Source organism: Siniperca chuatsi, linkage group LG19, assembly GCF_020085105.1.
Source record: "Siniperca chuatsi isolate FFG_IHB_CAS linkage group LG19, ASM2008510v1, whole genome shotgun sequence".
Classification (NCBI taxonomy): domain Eukaryota; kingdom Metazoa; phylum Chordata; class Actinopteri; order Centrarchiformes; family Sinipercidae; genus Siniperca; species Siniperca chuatsi.
In genome coordinates this window covers 18298908-18315619 of record NC_058060.1, presented here as the reverse complement: position 1 = coordinate 18315619, position 16712 = coordinate 18298908, and the positions used below count along the sequence as shown (strand labels likewise).

At 40.1% G+C, this 16712-nt stretch overlaps 1 protein-coding gene across 4 annotated transcripts; it reads left to right on the top strand.

The window, feature by feature from the left end:
- The first annotated feature begins 333 nt into the window (after window positions 1–333).
- Window positions 334–16712, top strand: LOC122866917 (phosphatidate phosphatase LPIN2-like). Of its 4 annotated transcripts, none has more exons than XM_044177177.1 (20): window positions 334–445; window positions 6194–6394; window positions 7498–7593; window positions 8121–8413; window positions 8494–8610; window positions 8781–8943; window positions 9086–9557; window positions 10044–10143; window positions 10284–10471; window positions 10883–10976; window positions 11097–11166; window positions 11267–11350; window positions 11643–11722; window positions 12172–12328; window positions 13525–13673; window positions 13920–14006; window positions 14119–14271; window positions 14742–14856; window positions 15061–15164; window positions 15263–16712. In XM_044177177.1, the coding sequence occupies exons 2-20, from the start codon at window positions 6203–6205 to the stop codon at window positions 15405–15407; spliced, it is 2859 nt and encodes a 952-aa protein (XP_044033112.1). In that variant the 5' UTR covers window positions 334–445; window positions 6194–6202; the 3' UTR covers window positions 15408–16712. The 4 variants fall into 4 exon arrangements, with proteins under 4 accessions (XP_044033112.1, XP_044033114.1, XP_044033113.1 ...); XM_044177178.1 differs by lacking the exon at window positions 334–445 and adding an exon at window positions 464–612 and having other exon boundaries at window positions 8781–8907; XM_044177176.1 differs by lacking the exon at window positions 334–445 and adding an exon at window positions 464–612.

Genomic DNA, 16712 nt, shown 5'->3' with positions numbered 1-16712 from the left:
GAATGCAAGACTTGTGGTATTTTACTTAAGTAAAAGATCTGAGTACATCTTCCACCACTGCTGAATTTGTAAAGTAACTAGTGAGTAAATGTATTTAGATACTTTCCACCACTACAATCTGTGATACTGGGTTCAGAATCATGAGATAAAGCCTATCACATAATTTAGAAATAAAGTTTTAGCGTGTTTTTCTGGGACTTCCACATTTAAGAGGTTGATAATGCAGGAAAATGACGACATTCCTTATAAACCTCTAATAATGTACCTTAATAATTTGCCTAATCATACGTCCCTTTTGCGTTGTAATCACGTGCAGCCTCGGCGCTGCAGGGTCACGTGGTGTGGTCGGCTTCAACACCGCAGCAGCAGCAGAGACTCGACAGACTGCCGGTGGAGGAAGTGATGGGAGGTGCGCCTGCCTGCGGGTGAGCCTCTACACCAGCAGGTAGGATGATTTAATCAGCTGCTCTCCTCAGTATCCTCATTGGACAGTTATAGAAAAATAAAACCAGACAGGATGTGTATTAATGCTGGTCAATATCGCTCCTCTGTGCTGTAAAAACACCGGCAGCGGAGTCCTCGAAACCTTCCTGAGGAGTCATTTAGCGGCTCGTGAGTCCTGTTTGATACTTAATACAATTCTAGTCTTTTCTCGTAAATGTCTGTTTAGTCAAATGAAACCCTCCAGCTGTGTCCCTAAGTTTTATGGCGAAAATACTTTGCCATACCTGAAGACCTCATGTCATCTACAGGTGCATATGTACAGATTGGACTACTTTTTTGGCAATATCATGAACATTATGCGGTAGATTGACATGTTTTTCTTCTGATCTTATAGTTTTCACACTCACCGGATGATAGTATGCGGGTTTTATCATCTGATTGTGTTAAACTCTCAAATAGAGATGAGGATCCTGATTTGTGCGATATAACAGTGTACTGTACTGTATCTCAACTGTGATATGAGAGTCAATATTTACTGAGGTATAGGCTATTGTAACACTGTATTGCTTGCTGTCTTTTAGTTCTTAAAGTGTGCAATGTAGCTGAATGGCCAGTGGCCAGTATATTAATATTTATAATATATTTTTTTCCCAGAGACCATCACCCACTTATACTAGATGTTTGGAAATATCAAAATATTGTTGTATTTAGTGCTGAAATGATAAGTTGATGAATCAACTAGTCATTTTTCAAGCTAAAATGCCAAACATACTCTGGTTCCAGCTCTTCAAATGTGAGGATTTGCTGCTTTTCTCTGTTTTTATATAACTGTATATTAAAAAATGCTGGGATTTGGACTGATTAATTGATTAATATATAAATAAATGAATAATAGACAGATTAATCAAATGAAAGTAATTGTAAAATGCAGCCCTAGTTGCATTATCAGCATACAGTTAGCTGAGGTTTTGGTTTGTCAGGAATTGGTGGTTGAAATAAAAACCTGCAGACTCTGTGACACAACGCTGGTCAAAACAACACTGGCTGACGCAGAATCACGCTGGATGTAGTGAGCAGGACAAACGTGCCAAGGCAGGGAAAGCTAGATTTGTCTTAACAGGATTAACACCTCTTAAGGTCCCCTCAGAGAGCCATGGATGTGACCTGGTTGTGCTGGATTTGTGTCCTCAAGTACTGGGCATTTTCTAGTGTAGCACATAAAGGACCTTAAAAAACAAAACGAAGCTTTAGGAGTTTGGTCAGCCTTATTCTAACTGCATTGTATCCATGGAGATGGCTAGATTATTGTCTTAATATGAAGCTAATTTATTAAGTAATTACAATTTGATTCCTCAGTCCACAATCTCAACTCAAGATCCACTTCCTCACTTTTTCTGGAGCTTTCGACCAGTCTTCATCAGCTGGACTTTGCTTAGTTGTCTTGGAACTAGAGCTGAAACAATTAGGTGATTCATTTATTAGTCAGTTGACTAATAAATGATTAATTTATTATGAAAATTGTTGCTGATGATTTTTACTGGTTCCAGCATCGATTATCTTCTGTGATAGTGAACTGAATAGCTTTGGGTTTTGGGCTCTTTGTTGGACAAACAAGCACTTTGTCACTATGTCAGAAGGGCTATAGAAAAGTGTTTTTTCACTCACTTTTTGTTAGTTGCAGCCTGACTGGAAACTGTAGATGTTCAAACATTGCATTAGTCTCTGCATTTTTAGGACCTCTCATCCATGCTGGCTTAAAAGTTGAACTTGACAGTTCATCTGATGATGAAGAGCACGCAATATGGTCAAATGCTCCAGAACAATAAGTGGACTTTCAGTTGAGATTAGTTTGTATTGGTCCACATTGTACACACTATTATTGATCAGGGAACAAACTCTAATTTAATTTAACTCTAATTTCAGCACATTTCAAGCCCACACACAAAGGCAAACTATGCAGAACATCTTTATTCCGGCTTGAAGTGCTGTAGCAGAGGGGATCTATATGAAGTGCTGCGGGAGTTGAGCCTCTTACTAAATTTGGTGTGGTGTGTAGATCATGCAGAGTGTGTGTAGTCAGCTCACTAGAGGGATCTGGTTGTGCAACGTTGTTATCATGGCTGATGACTCTCATCTAGACACTTCTGCTTTGTCCATTAAAGCATTGAGCACTTTCTCTCTACAGTGTGCTGTGGTTTGCTGGGGGGGGGGGGCATTGCAGGAACACAGTGTGCCACTACTATCAACTGGTGAACTGGTGATATAATACACTGTATGCCTGTATGGTGGTCCGCTGACTTTTCAAGTAGCTCTACCAACTGCTCAAATAAAATGTAGTTCATGACCTCTAAAACAACTGACTGAATTCCTGTCAGCTTCAGCTGAGATTAATGCTAACATACTATTGCATGCTTAAACCTGTTATCATGCCAGTATGGTCGGTCGTACACTTATGCTAAATGCAGCTTTTGATGGGCCTTTATCATTGTTTTTCTCATTATAGAGTAAATTATTCATCTATTGTTCCAACAAATAATTGATTACAATGTTCCTTCAAGCTGTTTTCTCTGTAATGACTTTTCGAGTACAGGTTGGCGGTTACGGGGGCCGGTGTTGAGAGAGGTTATGTAAGCGTTTTAGGGCTCAGGCTGGGGGTAATTTTCCTTCAGAGAGTTTGTGCTCAGTCAGAGGGGTTAAACAGGTTACAGGAGCTGTGGTGCATGGCACAGACCAGGAGCAGGTTGGCTGAGGAGGACAGGGGAGGAGAGAAGGCCTTAGCTCAGCTCAGTCCTGTCGGGGTGACATGGAGCTCTCAGGGAGGTTAATTGTAGAGCAGCAGGACCGGCAGCTGCACCTGATGTGCCCTTGGACTCTGATGAGTTGGGGATAAATCACAGTATATATTATTTAATTTTGTGACATTACCTGATGCTATAAATCATGATTAAATGACCAGATGGGAATTCTGTTTTTTTTTTTTTTTGGCTAATCCAGTGTATTAAATACCTTACAAATCAAGACACGTTATCAAACTGATGCAAAAATCCTGTAAATCAAATATTACCATAAAGCAGTCCAGTGGCCCACCATTGCACCAACCAGACCTACTGAAGAAAAACGAAAATGAAAAAATCTCTATCGTCTCCTGGTGGTTATCGCCATATTACGCAACCCCACGTTTTATTGTAATATTGTTATCACCTGAAAGTCAATAGAGGTTTAGTGTCACCTCATAGTGAGTTGATTATCATCAGATACGATAGACCACTTACTGTAGTTTGTACACTTGTACACTGTAATGTCTATGTTTTAGTTTTTGGAATATAAGACAGAATAGTTTTCTTTGTTTAGAGGAAGCTTTGCTGTAAAGAGTCCTAGTACATTTTTGATGGATGTAGTACTTCAGAAATATGGTGTACAATACTCTGAGCTTTAAACTTTGAGCCCTGTTTGGGCTTTGTATAATTTTAGATATTTATGTGCTCTTAACTTTAGATCTGCCTTGTTTCTGCAGTTATTGTTGAGACCAGTCTTTTCACAGCAGTCCAGTGGCCCACCATTGCACCAACCAGACATACTGAAGAAAAACGAAAATGAAACCTTTATCTGTAGACGAATCTCTATCATCTCCTGGTGTCGCCATATTACGCAACCCCACATTTTATTGTAATATTGTTATCACCTGAAAGTCAATAGAGGTTTAATGTCTCCTCATAGTGAGTTGATTATCATCACTAGACTGCAGAGATACAGTAAGTCCAGAATGTGAGGCGTGTCATGATGTGTTATGTTTTTGGTATGTTTTCGTGTATTCATCGTAGCTATTTTATTTCAGTTATTCTCAGCAGATGGTTATTTGCAGAGCATATTTCCCTTTACAGTCCGTCAAGTGCATTAGAGTTTAGTTGGAGCAGTGGCTGCCAGTCTTGGAGAGTGAATGGTTTCAAAGTCTATCCAGCTGGTATGCAGCTCTGATTTAGTCAGTGTAAACCATTGTCCCAAATACTGACACACACTGCTGCAGTCTCATTGTTCAGGACACACTCCCACTCACACTCACACTCGCACACGGCAAGTCCTTGTCCAAAGGCCAGATATGCTCCAAGTTGCAAACATGTACCTGAAAAAAAATGTAAGCTCACGCTGAAAATGGTGCCATATGACTAGCATTGTCCTACAGGGATGATCAAGAAAAACCAGGTGCATTAAAAACATGGGGAACACTGAGCAGTAAAGTGGCCTGTTGTTTCAATAGATGGACTAGTAAAAACACAGGTTTGATCTCACAAAATGTGGTCATCACCCTCTGTGGATCCTGTGTCCTTGTGTTGAAAACGTGTGCCTTCTGATCATGAGCTGCTTTGGATTAAATCATCAGGTAAATAAGGAAATAATGTAACATGGAAGTGTAATGTGATATGATGTGCACCACAGAGAAAACAATTCTTAAAAACCTGACAAGGATCAGGTTAAGCCAGATTTGTCTGAACATACAGTCACTGTGATTTGTTAACTCTGATCTACAGTGGTGTGCAAAAGTGTTTGCCCCTTCCTGATTTCTTAATTTTTTGCATGTTTGTCACACTTAAATGTTTCAGATCATCAAACAAATTTAAATATTAGTCAAAGATAACACAAGTAAACACAAAATGCAGTTTTTAAATGAAGGTTGTTATTATTAAGGGAAAACAAAATCCAAACCCACATGGCCCTGTGTGAAAAAGTGATTGCCCCCTAAACCTAATAACTGGTTGGGCCACCCTTAGCAGCAACAACTGCAATCAAGCGTTTGCGAAAACTTGCTCTTTTACAGCGCTGTGGAGGAATTTTGGCCCACTCATCTTTGCAGAATTGTTGTAATTCAGCCACATTGGAGGGTTTTCGAGCATGAACTGCCTTTTTAAGGTCATGCCACAGCGTCTCAATAGGATTCAGGTCAGGACTTTGACTAGGCCACTTCATTTTGTTCACATATTTTCACAGCATGTAATTATATCATCAGATGATCTGATGTCCAGAGGGGAGGTCAGCACCATGTGCACAAACAGAGGCCTTGTAGAAAACTGAACTTGCCAAACTAAAAGTCACTTGGTCAGTTTGGGTCAATATAGCACCGACGCAACATTGGGTTAACTTTACCCAGTGGATAGAAAACCACTGGGTCACCAATTTTTAACCAGTGTTATGTTATTTTTTATATTACTGTTGGGTTATTTTGAGCCATGGTTAGACAGATGGTTTTTACCTTAAAACTGTCACAAATTTATTGTTAGTTGTACAAAACAACGTGCATATGACATGTATACACATATGACTAACAATCGGTAACAAAATAGTGACATGTAAGTTTAAAAAGAGGTAGAGTAGCTGGCTGTATTGACCAAAGATGGGTCCATTTTGACCCAGGGATTTTTAGAGTGTGTTCCTTGTGGAGACCGAGACAAACCCTGTCTGCTCTGCAGCAGCCTTGTTGCCTGGTTAAGTCTTGATCAGCTCCTCAGGACTCTTTTTATGAAAATGGGACAGAGCCACTGTGTTTAGGGACCAGCTTGCATTTCCTTTGTAGATTATTCTATACAACAGGAGCCTTACTACCAGGACACTGGCCTAGTAAGACGCAAAAAGAAAGTAGTGTGTGGTTTCATTCTGCTAGTAATTCAGGTGTGTTAAGCTTGTTTTTAGCAGGTAATAAATGCAGAATACTGTTGTTGCATATATGCTAGTTAATGAAGGGTTTTTCTGCTGACAGGTGGACACCATGAACTACGTGGGGCAGCTGGCGGGCCAGGTGCTGGTGACAGTAAAGGAGCTGTATAAGGGGATCAATCAGGCCACTCTATCAGGCTGCATCGACGTGATCGTGATCCGACAGCCTGATGGGACGTTCCAGTGCTCCCCTTTCCATGTGCGCTTTGGAAAACTGGGGGTGCTGCGCTCCAGGGAGAAAGTAGTGAGTGCTCATATTTCCCTAAGATTAGGAAAGATTAACTGGTGATGAAAAATAATGCCTAATTCATTGTGCAACTAAAATGATTTTCCATCTCAAAATCTAAAAAAAAAAACTCCCTCACTTTATTGTAGTGGCAGCATATTGTTATATTTCACTCTTCTTGCAATCAAAACTCTGGTCTTACTCGTGATGCTTAAAAACATGCAGTAAAATGTTTGATAACTAAGTGTACAGATTGAAACAGCCATTTCAGTGTGCTGTGATGGAGCTGCACAATACATAATACTACCCTCTGCTCCTCTCCTTCCCTCTGAAGCTTTCTGAACATTACCATCCAATCCACTCTCTGCTGCTCACAAGAGCATATTGCCCTTCCTCTCTATTTATAGACACTGTGTAGTTGTCAGATGATGACTAAGGTGGGATGCACAGACTAAAGCTTAATTTAGCCTCTTATTCCCATTTGTAAAGATTCATCCCATTCAAAAAAAAACAGTCTTACAGAAGAGCCTTATCTTTCTTAAGCTTACAGAAGAGTCAGACTGTGCAGGAAGTAGTCTGCTTTTGACAGAAGACAGTTTCAGTGATTCTGTAAATCATGTGGGTTCAAAGTATCTTTGTCACGGTTGACAAACCAAGCAGGAAAAAACAGAATAAAACCTGATTTTGGTTAATTTAACTTAACCTTTCTGATAATTTAAAGATGGAAGAAAGCATCACTGTGCACACAACGTATATACAGTATGTTTACTTATGTTGTTGACCTTTTAACAACCTAATTCCACCCAGGCAGCCCAGTTCTGTGTAAAACCCTGCCTGTTTAATACATGCATAGAAACTAGTGGCATATGCTGAAAACAGCAAGCATTCGTACAAGCTGTTCTGTTTTCCTCTGGCTTAACTCTAATACTTCGGGGAAATCTGTGACACATTTTTTTTTCTTTCCCGTGAGCTGTGTTGTAGACATGCATATGTTTTGTGGTGTAAACAGACCTCATTAATGTCTGTGAAAACCTGAGGCCACCTGAAGAGAACGTGGTGACCTACACAGTAAAACATTGTATGCAGTATTTCTTACAGAATGTGTTTGTTTGACTCTGCAGATTGATATAGAAATCAATGGGGAACCTGTAGAGCTACACATGAAGCTTGGAGACAATGGAGAGGCTTTTTTTGTCCAGGAGACAGAGCAGCACAATGTGAGTTTTGAACAGTTTATGATGAAGATTGTTATATTGAATTTCAGATAAACTGTTCTTGTTTATTAGTAGAAATCAATTACTGTGTTAACAACATACAACACCTGTCCTCCTTAGCTTTTTTTTGTTTTGTTATAGCCATGCTTGATGTTTGTGGTTTTTGAGTGAAATGTCCCAGCAGCTATTGGATAGATTGCCATTTGATGGATTGCCAAGATGGCACTTTTCATTTGCCATGTTGCTAATCATCAGGTCAATTTTTAAATTTGTCCAATCCTTTAGTTGATGACCAAATACCTGCAAAACTAATTAAATTCCCATCGCCTCAGCTGTACTTTGTGTTTAGTGCTAATTAACAAATAAGATCGCGAACATGGTAAACATCATACCTGCATAACATCAGCATGTTCGCATTGTCATTGTGAGCATGTTAGCATGCTGATGTTCGCATTTAGCTCAAAGCACCACTGTGGCTAAGAACAGCATCACATGCGTCTTTATTTTTATTATTTTTTACCTCAACACAGGAGATTGTCCCAGCCCACCTGATGACCTCGCCCATCCCCACCGAAGAGGCTCTGGTTAGGAGCAGAGAGACCAGATGTGGGGGATCAGCAGAGAACAGTCAGCCTCTGAGTCCAGAAGACCCGGCCTCTGGAAACCTCCAACCCTGCTCCAACACTGCCGGCAAGAAGAGGAAGAGACGCAGGAGGAAGCACAAGGCCGAGCCACGCAAGGAGGAGCAAGCCACGCCTGCAGGCGGGGAGCAGGAACTGTGTGAGCTCAGTTCAGATGAGGAGCACAACGCGCACAATGGACGGTAAGTAGACTTGCTCAGTTTAAAAGCTGGATTGTGTTTTGTTGTAAATCTCTTGTTAATTTTATTGTTTCCTTCTTCAGGGCATCTTCACTCTCCACGATGAAGGACAATATGGACCACAGGCAACATTCCCCCCTTACCGCCCTTGAATGGGACAGCTACCCTTTCTCTGATGGAGACTGGTCCCCTTGCACTACGTACGCACCCCCCCTCCCCATCAAATATTTACAATGTTCATACAAATACAAAGAAACAATGAGACATAATTTCCAATCGACTTTATTAAAACAAAGAGGGCTGAGTAAAACAAATCACTCCCACAAGGTCATTACAGCTGACTCAGTGGAAATGTGGTGTTTGTTTACAGCAGGGAGACGTCAGAGCCCATGTCACCCAAGAGTGACTCTGAGCTGATGGTGAAGCCGGCAGAGAGCATGCTCAGGGCCGAGTCCCACATGCAGTGGACCTGGGGAGAGTTTCCAGAATCCACCAGGGTGAGGTTTAGGTTTAAACTTTGGTCTTACAGACAAGTAAGACAAGGGATATTTGTGGGGTTGACTTGCAAGTCTAGTTCATATCCTCATTCATACATATTTAGAAACTTGGTGAGAAGTTTTAGAAATGCATGGATGTATATTTAAGCTTTCTTGTGCTGTTCTTTCTTGCATCCAGGTCAACAAAAAGGACAAATCAGAGCCAAAGACGTTGACCATCACTCCCTCTGAGAACACACATTTCAGGGTTATCTTGAGCACAGAAGCCATGGAGGAAGAGTCAAGAGATGGACAGAGAACCACAGATCCCATTTGCAGTATTGTAAAGCCAGAGCCTCGGACCATCAACATTGATCAGTGCAGCTGCAAACCACTGCCCCCTGAAGCTTCGTCACACGATACAAACATTACCAAGCACAGACCAGACCTTTCAAATTTGTTGTCCAGCTGTTTTACCTCTGAGTCATGTACCACTAACTCTGACCTCAGCCCAAAAACCATGCACAAAACCAGGTGGAAGTCTTCGCCACCAAGCCGCAGGGACAGCGGCTCTGCTGCCAGTGGAGGCAGTAACATGGCTGGAGATTCAGCAGCAGTTTGGCATGATACAAGAGCCTCTAAACCCACTGATTCCCCCGTCAACAGGAGAAGTAACACAACTTCCTTTTTAACTCGTTCTGAAAATGTGTTTTTTATAGTTTCTGTCCATTGTGTTTATACAGAATTACAGTATTTTTCATTCTGTTGTATGGATATAAACATGAATAACAGGAGGCAAGATTCCCAGCAATTTCTGATGTAGATTCAAAATAGAATTTAAAAATGTATTTTGCCTATCTGCTTATTTGTTATGAAAATGTTAAAAGTTAGAAGCATATATTTTTTTTATTTTAATAGTTCAATTATTCTTATTTATTGTCTTAAATGATGTGGGAAAGTCTTGAGTAAAACTCCAGATTGTGTGATGGTAATCTACAATCAGTTTAAATGTAAGTGGATGTTAACAGGAAGGATGTGGTTTCTTCATGGGCCTGAGTTCATATTCTCTGTCTGGGGCTGCTCTGCTTTCACATGCACAAGTTAAAAGAAAAGAAAGTAATTTCTGAGTAGATGTCTCTTGTCTTGCTTTCATAAAGGTGTGAGGAAGAGGAGCCAACATCAGGGACCTGAAGACATTTACCTGGATGACCTGAATGCACTTGAACCTGATGTTGTTGCTCGGTACTTCCCAAAAAGGTACAAACCTGGGAGTACAACTTTTGGTACTTGACAGTTTTCAGTACTTGTACACTTCTGGAACAAATAAAAATGGCTGCAGCTCAGTGATTCTTGCTGTATGAAATTGGACTGATTGTTTTTTTTTTTTTTTTTTTAAGTGAGTCTGAGCAGGTTCCTAAAGACTGGGTCGAGACGGGGAGGCGCTCTGGATCCCAGTCGCCCCAGTCTGTAGGCAGCACAGCAGCAGACAGCGGCACAGAGTGTCTGTCTGACTCTGCTGGTGACCTCCCTGACGTCACCCTGTCCCTGTGTGGAGGTGTTGGTGAGAACTCAGAGATCTCTAAAGGTACCCAGTAGTCTCTATTAGCAGCAGTTATTAACTGCAGCAACACTGATAAAACGTGTTTCCTCTTACATCTGCCTTAAATGTCCAGTGGGCACAGTTTTCTTCTTAAAAGCAGAATACAGGATGAAAGTAGATTTTGAAAGCAGCAGCTGATTTGACTCGTGACATATGTACATTAGACTTTTTTACCTGTATTTGTGAATTTTGATCATTTATTTCTTTTTTCTAATCCTTATTTTTCACATTAGTCTTTTAGCATATTAGGAACGTACCACATTGCATTTAACTAATCATATTACTCGTGCATGTGACAAATAAACCTTTGAGCTCCTGCGTACTGATGTTATGAATATAGAGATATGGGCAATCACCATCGTTTATAATCAGGATTTTATGCTCCATTTATTCCAGATAAATTCATGGAGCACATAATCACCTACAATGAATTTGCAGAGAATCCAGCAATAATCGACAATCCCAATTTGGTGGTTAGAATTGCAAACAGGTGAGTCTTCCTTCTCCCTAATTCACAGTCAGTGGACTCTCATCAGAGCTTAACAGATGATTCATTAATATGTAATTGCATGATGTGCACATTACAGCTAAAAAATCCCCCCCCCCTCAGGTATTACAACTGGACACTGGCAGCACCATTGATACTTAGTATGCAGGCTTTTCAGAAGAACTTGCCAAAGGTATCCTCTTGATCTAATGTGTTTATAGTTTACTCTTTGATCTTATATTGCATCTGTACACTATATCTATTAACACATGAATCATTTATTTGAATGGCAGGCTACAGAGGAGGCCTGGGTGAAGGAGAAAATGCCCAAAAAGTCTGGACGCTGGTGGTTTTGGAGAAAGAGCAGCGTAAAGCAGGTATTGAATGTGTGACTCAGCCAAAAGGCTTTAGGTCACCGTATGAGTCACACTTCCATCTGTGTGTTTACAGTATAGTGGCGGTCAGTGGGTGTCCCATACTGTTTGAGTAAATTTGCATTGTAAATGACTCTAGACAAATGAGTAACCAGGTGCCCAAATGCATCAGTAAGCGTTACATCCCTGTTTTGCATTATTATGAAAGAACCTTTATATCATATCTTTTATTGTTCATTGGTTTAACTCTAGATGTTTATCTCATAGAAGGCTAATGATGCCTCTTCCTCTTCAGTTATCATCAGAGACCAAGTTAGAGAGACAGGAGTCTCTGAGCAGAGAGAGCCCTGCCCTTCACCAGGCCCCAGAAACACAGTGAGTCAGCAACAAAGCTCTGGCTTTCTCACAACACTACAGTCATGCACCAACACAGGCAGTGTTGGGTAAACATGTCCCACAGAAGCTGGATTAGCTCGTTAGTCACAGCAGTGCTGTCATTTTATGACACATAAACTCATCTTTAAGAATTCAGGAGAAAGACTTTAAATATTGTTTGAACCAGGCTGTGTTTGTGTTGGAGATCGTTAAGGATGCATCCTGTTTGTGTAAAATAAGAAGTCAAAAACAAACATTCTGCATATTTGCTACTAAAGCAGTTACAGACAGATGAGGAGGTCTACTGCCCTCTGGTGACTCTAAATGATTCTGAAGGTTTTTCTTTATTGACCCTGAATCACATTATCAAATATGGCACATTATCAGATATGGCTTTATGTCTTGTTATTGTTTGCTGGTGTCCCTTCAGACTATATTCTCTCCTACAGGCAGAAAGCAGCAGAGTGGTCCAGCGACGATGAAACTAAAGAGCTGAACACTGTGGCATCTGCTCTGACACCTACTGAGCATGTGCAGACAGAAGGCCCAGCCCCGGCGCCTTGTCACTCTTACAAGAAGTCCCTCCGCCTGTCGTCTGACCATATAGTAAGACAAGTGATCACTGATACTGGTAGTATATTAGGCAAAGACAGAAACTGTCTCATCAGTCTGCTGTTTTTTTTGTTGTTGTTGTTAGGCCGACCTTTTTCACTGGGCTTCTAAGAGGCGAGGACAGCTTTTATATATTTTGTTTGTGTACAAAACAGTAGTAAGATCCCATCATTGACTCCCTGCCTACCTAAAAAAGTAAAAAAAAAGTAAGTCTTTTCCACTATCCCAATAGTAGTGAAATCTTTACTAGATGAATTACATGAAGACTTTCATGTAATTTCAGTGGAGACTTTCCACACAACAAAAGACATAAATACTACACAGAGGACGAACCCTTTCCATTTTGGACGATCTAATAAGCTTTCTTTTTATGCCACCCCTCGGTCAAATTTTCTAATTTGTCCCCAAGATACTTGCTGAAGTAATTTGCTGAACTTTATTTATGCTCAAAATAAAATAAACCTAAGAATGAGTAAAGAGAGAGTCATTGAGAAGTGTAATAAATATTTCAGCCTCCAACTGATGCAAGCAGGCTCCTAGCCTAGTCTGTTTTTTTTTTTAGTTGTATCATTATTTAAGTTCCTTTTCTATTCAAATTTGCTTGTTTGGCAACTTACTTTCTGACTATTGATGGTTAATCAATAAAACTCTTTCTGTTGAACTCAACCAGTGAGGGTATGTTTCTCCAGGAAATGAGTGTATTAATTAAAACTTTAAATGGTTTTACATATCAAAGTCTGTTTACAGGTATTGGAGAACTACTGCAGAGAACTACTGTGAAAAGTTGTATAAAGCCTTTTGTGGCTCCAGAGGGAGCTGCACAAAATCTGATAAATTGCTTCAAGTGATGTCACTTGAGTCAGCATCGGTTGGGCTTGAAGACTACAAGTTTGAAAATGAAAAAAATCTGGAGGTGAGGTTAAATGATCTCTGCTTGAGGCTACATTATTAGCCAATAGTAGCATAACACACCTGAATCTCCAACCGGTGTCGGCAGTCGAGTTGCATTCTTGATCAGGTTTTGGCAAAGAAGACGAATGTGTGGAATAAAGAAGACTATCTCTGATTCTGCTGCATCCATTTTGATTTTATTTTTTTACTGTCCATCGTGAGTCAGAGAATGTTATAGGAGTGCGATGCTAAATCTGTGGCTATTCTTTTAAGATGCACTCATTTTCTGTGTCTTACAGGCCAGCCTGAAGCTAAGAGAGGGGCCTAATGATGTCACCTTCAGCATAACCACTCAGTACCAGGGGACATGTCGCTGCGAGGGCACCATCTACCTGTGGAACTGGGACGACAAGGTCATAATCTCCGACATCGATGGCACCATCACCAAGTACGAGAGAGTCTAAAGATCCACCTCTTCATTATACTGTTTATTATCACGCAGCAATAACACTGTCCTGTCCTTGTCAGCTGCTCGCAGAGACTTAAACTCGTCCAATCCCATTCACAATATATGAGAAGTCTGATAGTTGCTTAGATTCAGCTTTAGCAACAGTGTGAACAGAAAGTTCTCATATGAAATCATGTTGACCATGGCTCTTTAACAGTTACTACGCTGACAATTTTCTTCCCACAGATCAGATGTGTTTGGTCAGATTCTACCTCAGCTCGGGAAAGACTGGACTCATCAAGGAATCGCTAAGCTTTACCACTCAGTGCACGAGTAAGACACAGATCACCGTTTGACACCTTTTATGCTAACAGAATAGTAATCAAGGAAAACAGTCAAGTTAAGTAAAATATTTAATCCATTAATAAATATGTGACTGCTACAGGAATGGTTACAAGTTCCTGTACTGCTCGGCCCGAGCAATCGGCATGGCAGACATGACCCGAGGATATCTGCACTGGGTGAACGACAGAGGGACTCTCCTGCCTCAAGGACCCCTCATGCTCTCCCCCAGCAGCCTCTTCTCTGCCTTCCACAGGTAAAAAATCCTTCCCCTAAGCATTTATTCTACGTCTTTTTCCAGTCAACAGCATAATTTGGATAAGACACGGTACTGCTGAAATTCATTACATGATGTAAGTTATAGATGTTTGACCTCCAGGGAAGCAGCATTGACAGACATTAACGGCAGTGCTTTTAGTCAGCAAATTACAGTGGAGATCAAGCAGAAATGTCTTTTTCAGAGGTAATTTATCCCAATACAGATTACAGTAATTCTGCTTTGTCTTTGTCTTCTTTGCTGGAATTTAAATGTGTTTCAACACTGGTCACACTGCTTGTCACATCATCCTGCACTGTTGAGCAGCTTAAGATTTTGAACAGAATTTGAAGCAGGGTTTGGGTTTTGTGGTAACCTACCCAACCTGTTTTATGGTCATTTTGGATACCCATTGACTCTCTTAGAGTCTCTTTTAGTCGGTAATGCTTTCTTTGTAATTCTCTTGTTAGAGAGATCATAGAAAAAAAGCCTGAGAAGTTCAAGATCGAATGCCTCACAGACATCAGGAACCTGTTTTTCCCAAACACACATCCCTTCTATGCAGCCTTCGGAAACAGACCAAGTGTAAGTGTAGATCATTTCCACAACATAACATTTTTGTAGCTGTATTGTCTAAAGTTTTGGGGGTTTTCCTTACTATCACATGCTTTTCTTCACTTCATCATCACAACAAATTATATATTTATGAAAAATCACAAACCGGTTGTGTTCAGTTAGATGCCATTACTCTGAAAATGATCTTTATTGTCTTTTTATTCTGTGTTTAAGGACGTGTTTGCCTACAAGCAAGTGGGTGTGCCTGTGTGCCGGATATTCACAGTGAATCCCAAAGGGGAGTTAATCCTTGAGCAAGCCAAAGGCAATAAAACATCGTAAGTATTGAACCATCACTGGAGTCATTGTTTTTGTCTTTCAGCTGTGTCTCTCAGACAAATGTTTATTGTTCCCATTGCTGGTTTTTATTTTCTAGATACAGCCGGCTGAGTGAGCTAGTGGAGCATGTCTTTCCTTTACGAAGTTCACAACACAACGCCACCTTCAGCTGCCCAGAGTTCAGCTCCTTCTGTTACTGGCGACAGCCAATCGCTGAGGTGTGTTTTGAGGAGCTGCTTTAACTTAAACTGATATTAATGTTTTCTATTTGACTCTTTGACTGTATGCACTGGCTTAATACTGTTGATAAGTCCTTGTAATTGGCAATTTTGTAGGCCACTGGAATAGTTTGATATTGTCTTAGACATTCCACTTTAGTGAAAAAGCTTGGGATATTAATGTATTCCATATCCTCTCATTTAGCGCTTATTCCCTTCATGCACTTGCAGAGTATTCTTTGTGCTTGAGCTACACATTTAAGAAGTGTATTTGAAGGCTCTGTCAGTTTTTGGTATGTACGAAAACCAAAAGTGTGACATCAGTTCTTGTTCTTACCATTTGCACAGTTTCTTTGTTGTTTTTTTGTGACAATGCTTATGCCTGAGCACTTATTTAGGCAGTGGAGGTACAGTAACTGTAGCGCTTTCTCTCCCTGACTTGAGAGCTATCATCATAAAAAATACAAGGTAATATTTATAGCAGCTATATTTTAATCCCTTTTAAGGCCTTATTCACTGTACAGCTGTCTTATTTATTGTGTAGAAATCTCACATCTTTACTCCAACGCTTTTGCAATAGATTTTGCACTATTATGCTAGGAAGAAAAAAATGTGAAATGATCTGGCTCATAGTTAATTGCTTCACTGCAATTTCTGAACTGTCAATACTGCTGCTATTTGGCATTAAGTATTTTTCCAAAATCAAGATTTAGTTAGTTAAAACTATTTTTGATGAATTTTGAAACAAATCTTTGCTGATGTTTTAGCCAGACTTGTTTGATTTTGCCATTGTGAAAACTACGTATGGGATAATGTACAGCGAGCTGGTCATTATTGCGAAAGCCTCGCTGTACATTATCCCACTAATTACACGGATACTTACTAAAGAAATCAATAATTTGACACCAATGATTTTGATTTTGATTTTGAAGTTTTTTTGCCACAGGACTTCTTTCTGCGGATTGATATGATTGAGAGTCTATGATCAGAGCTGCGTCCATAGCAACGCTCTGTTATTCAGAAATAACAGACTGTAGAATGCCGTAGTTGACCAATCAGAATCGAGTATTAAACAAAGCCGTGTAATAAAGTATATTAATGTTATGCCTCTTGTTTTTATTCTTTTCACACTCAGTAACAGCTGTCATTAAAATTGAATGCATTCTTTCTATGAAAGTGATAAACTTTGTGTGAAGAGAACACAGTATTAAGCTCTGAAAACATGAATTATTTAAAGTCGTTTTTATAGTGTGTCAGAACTGTAGATCTACTGTACATAAACTCTGTATACACAGTATACTACATGTATTAATAAAGTGTGAAATCAAA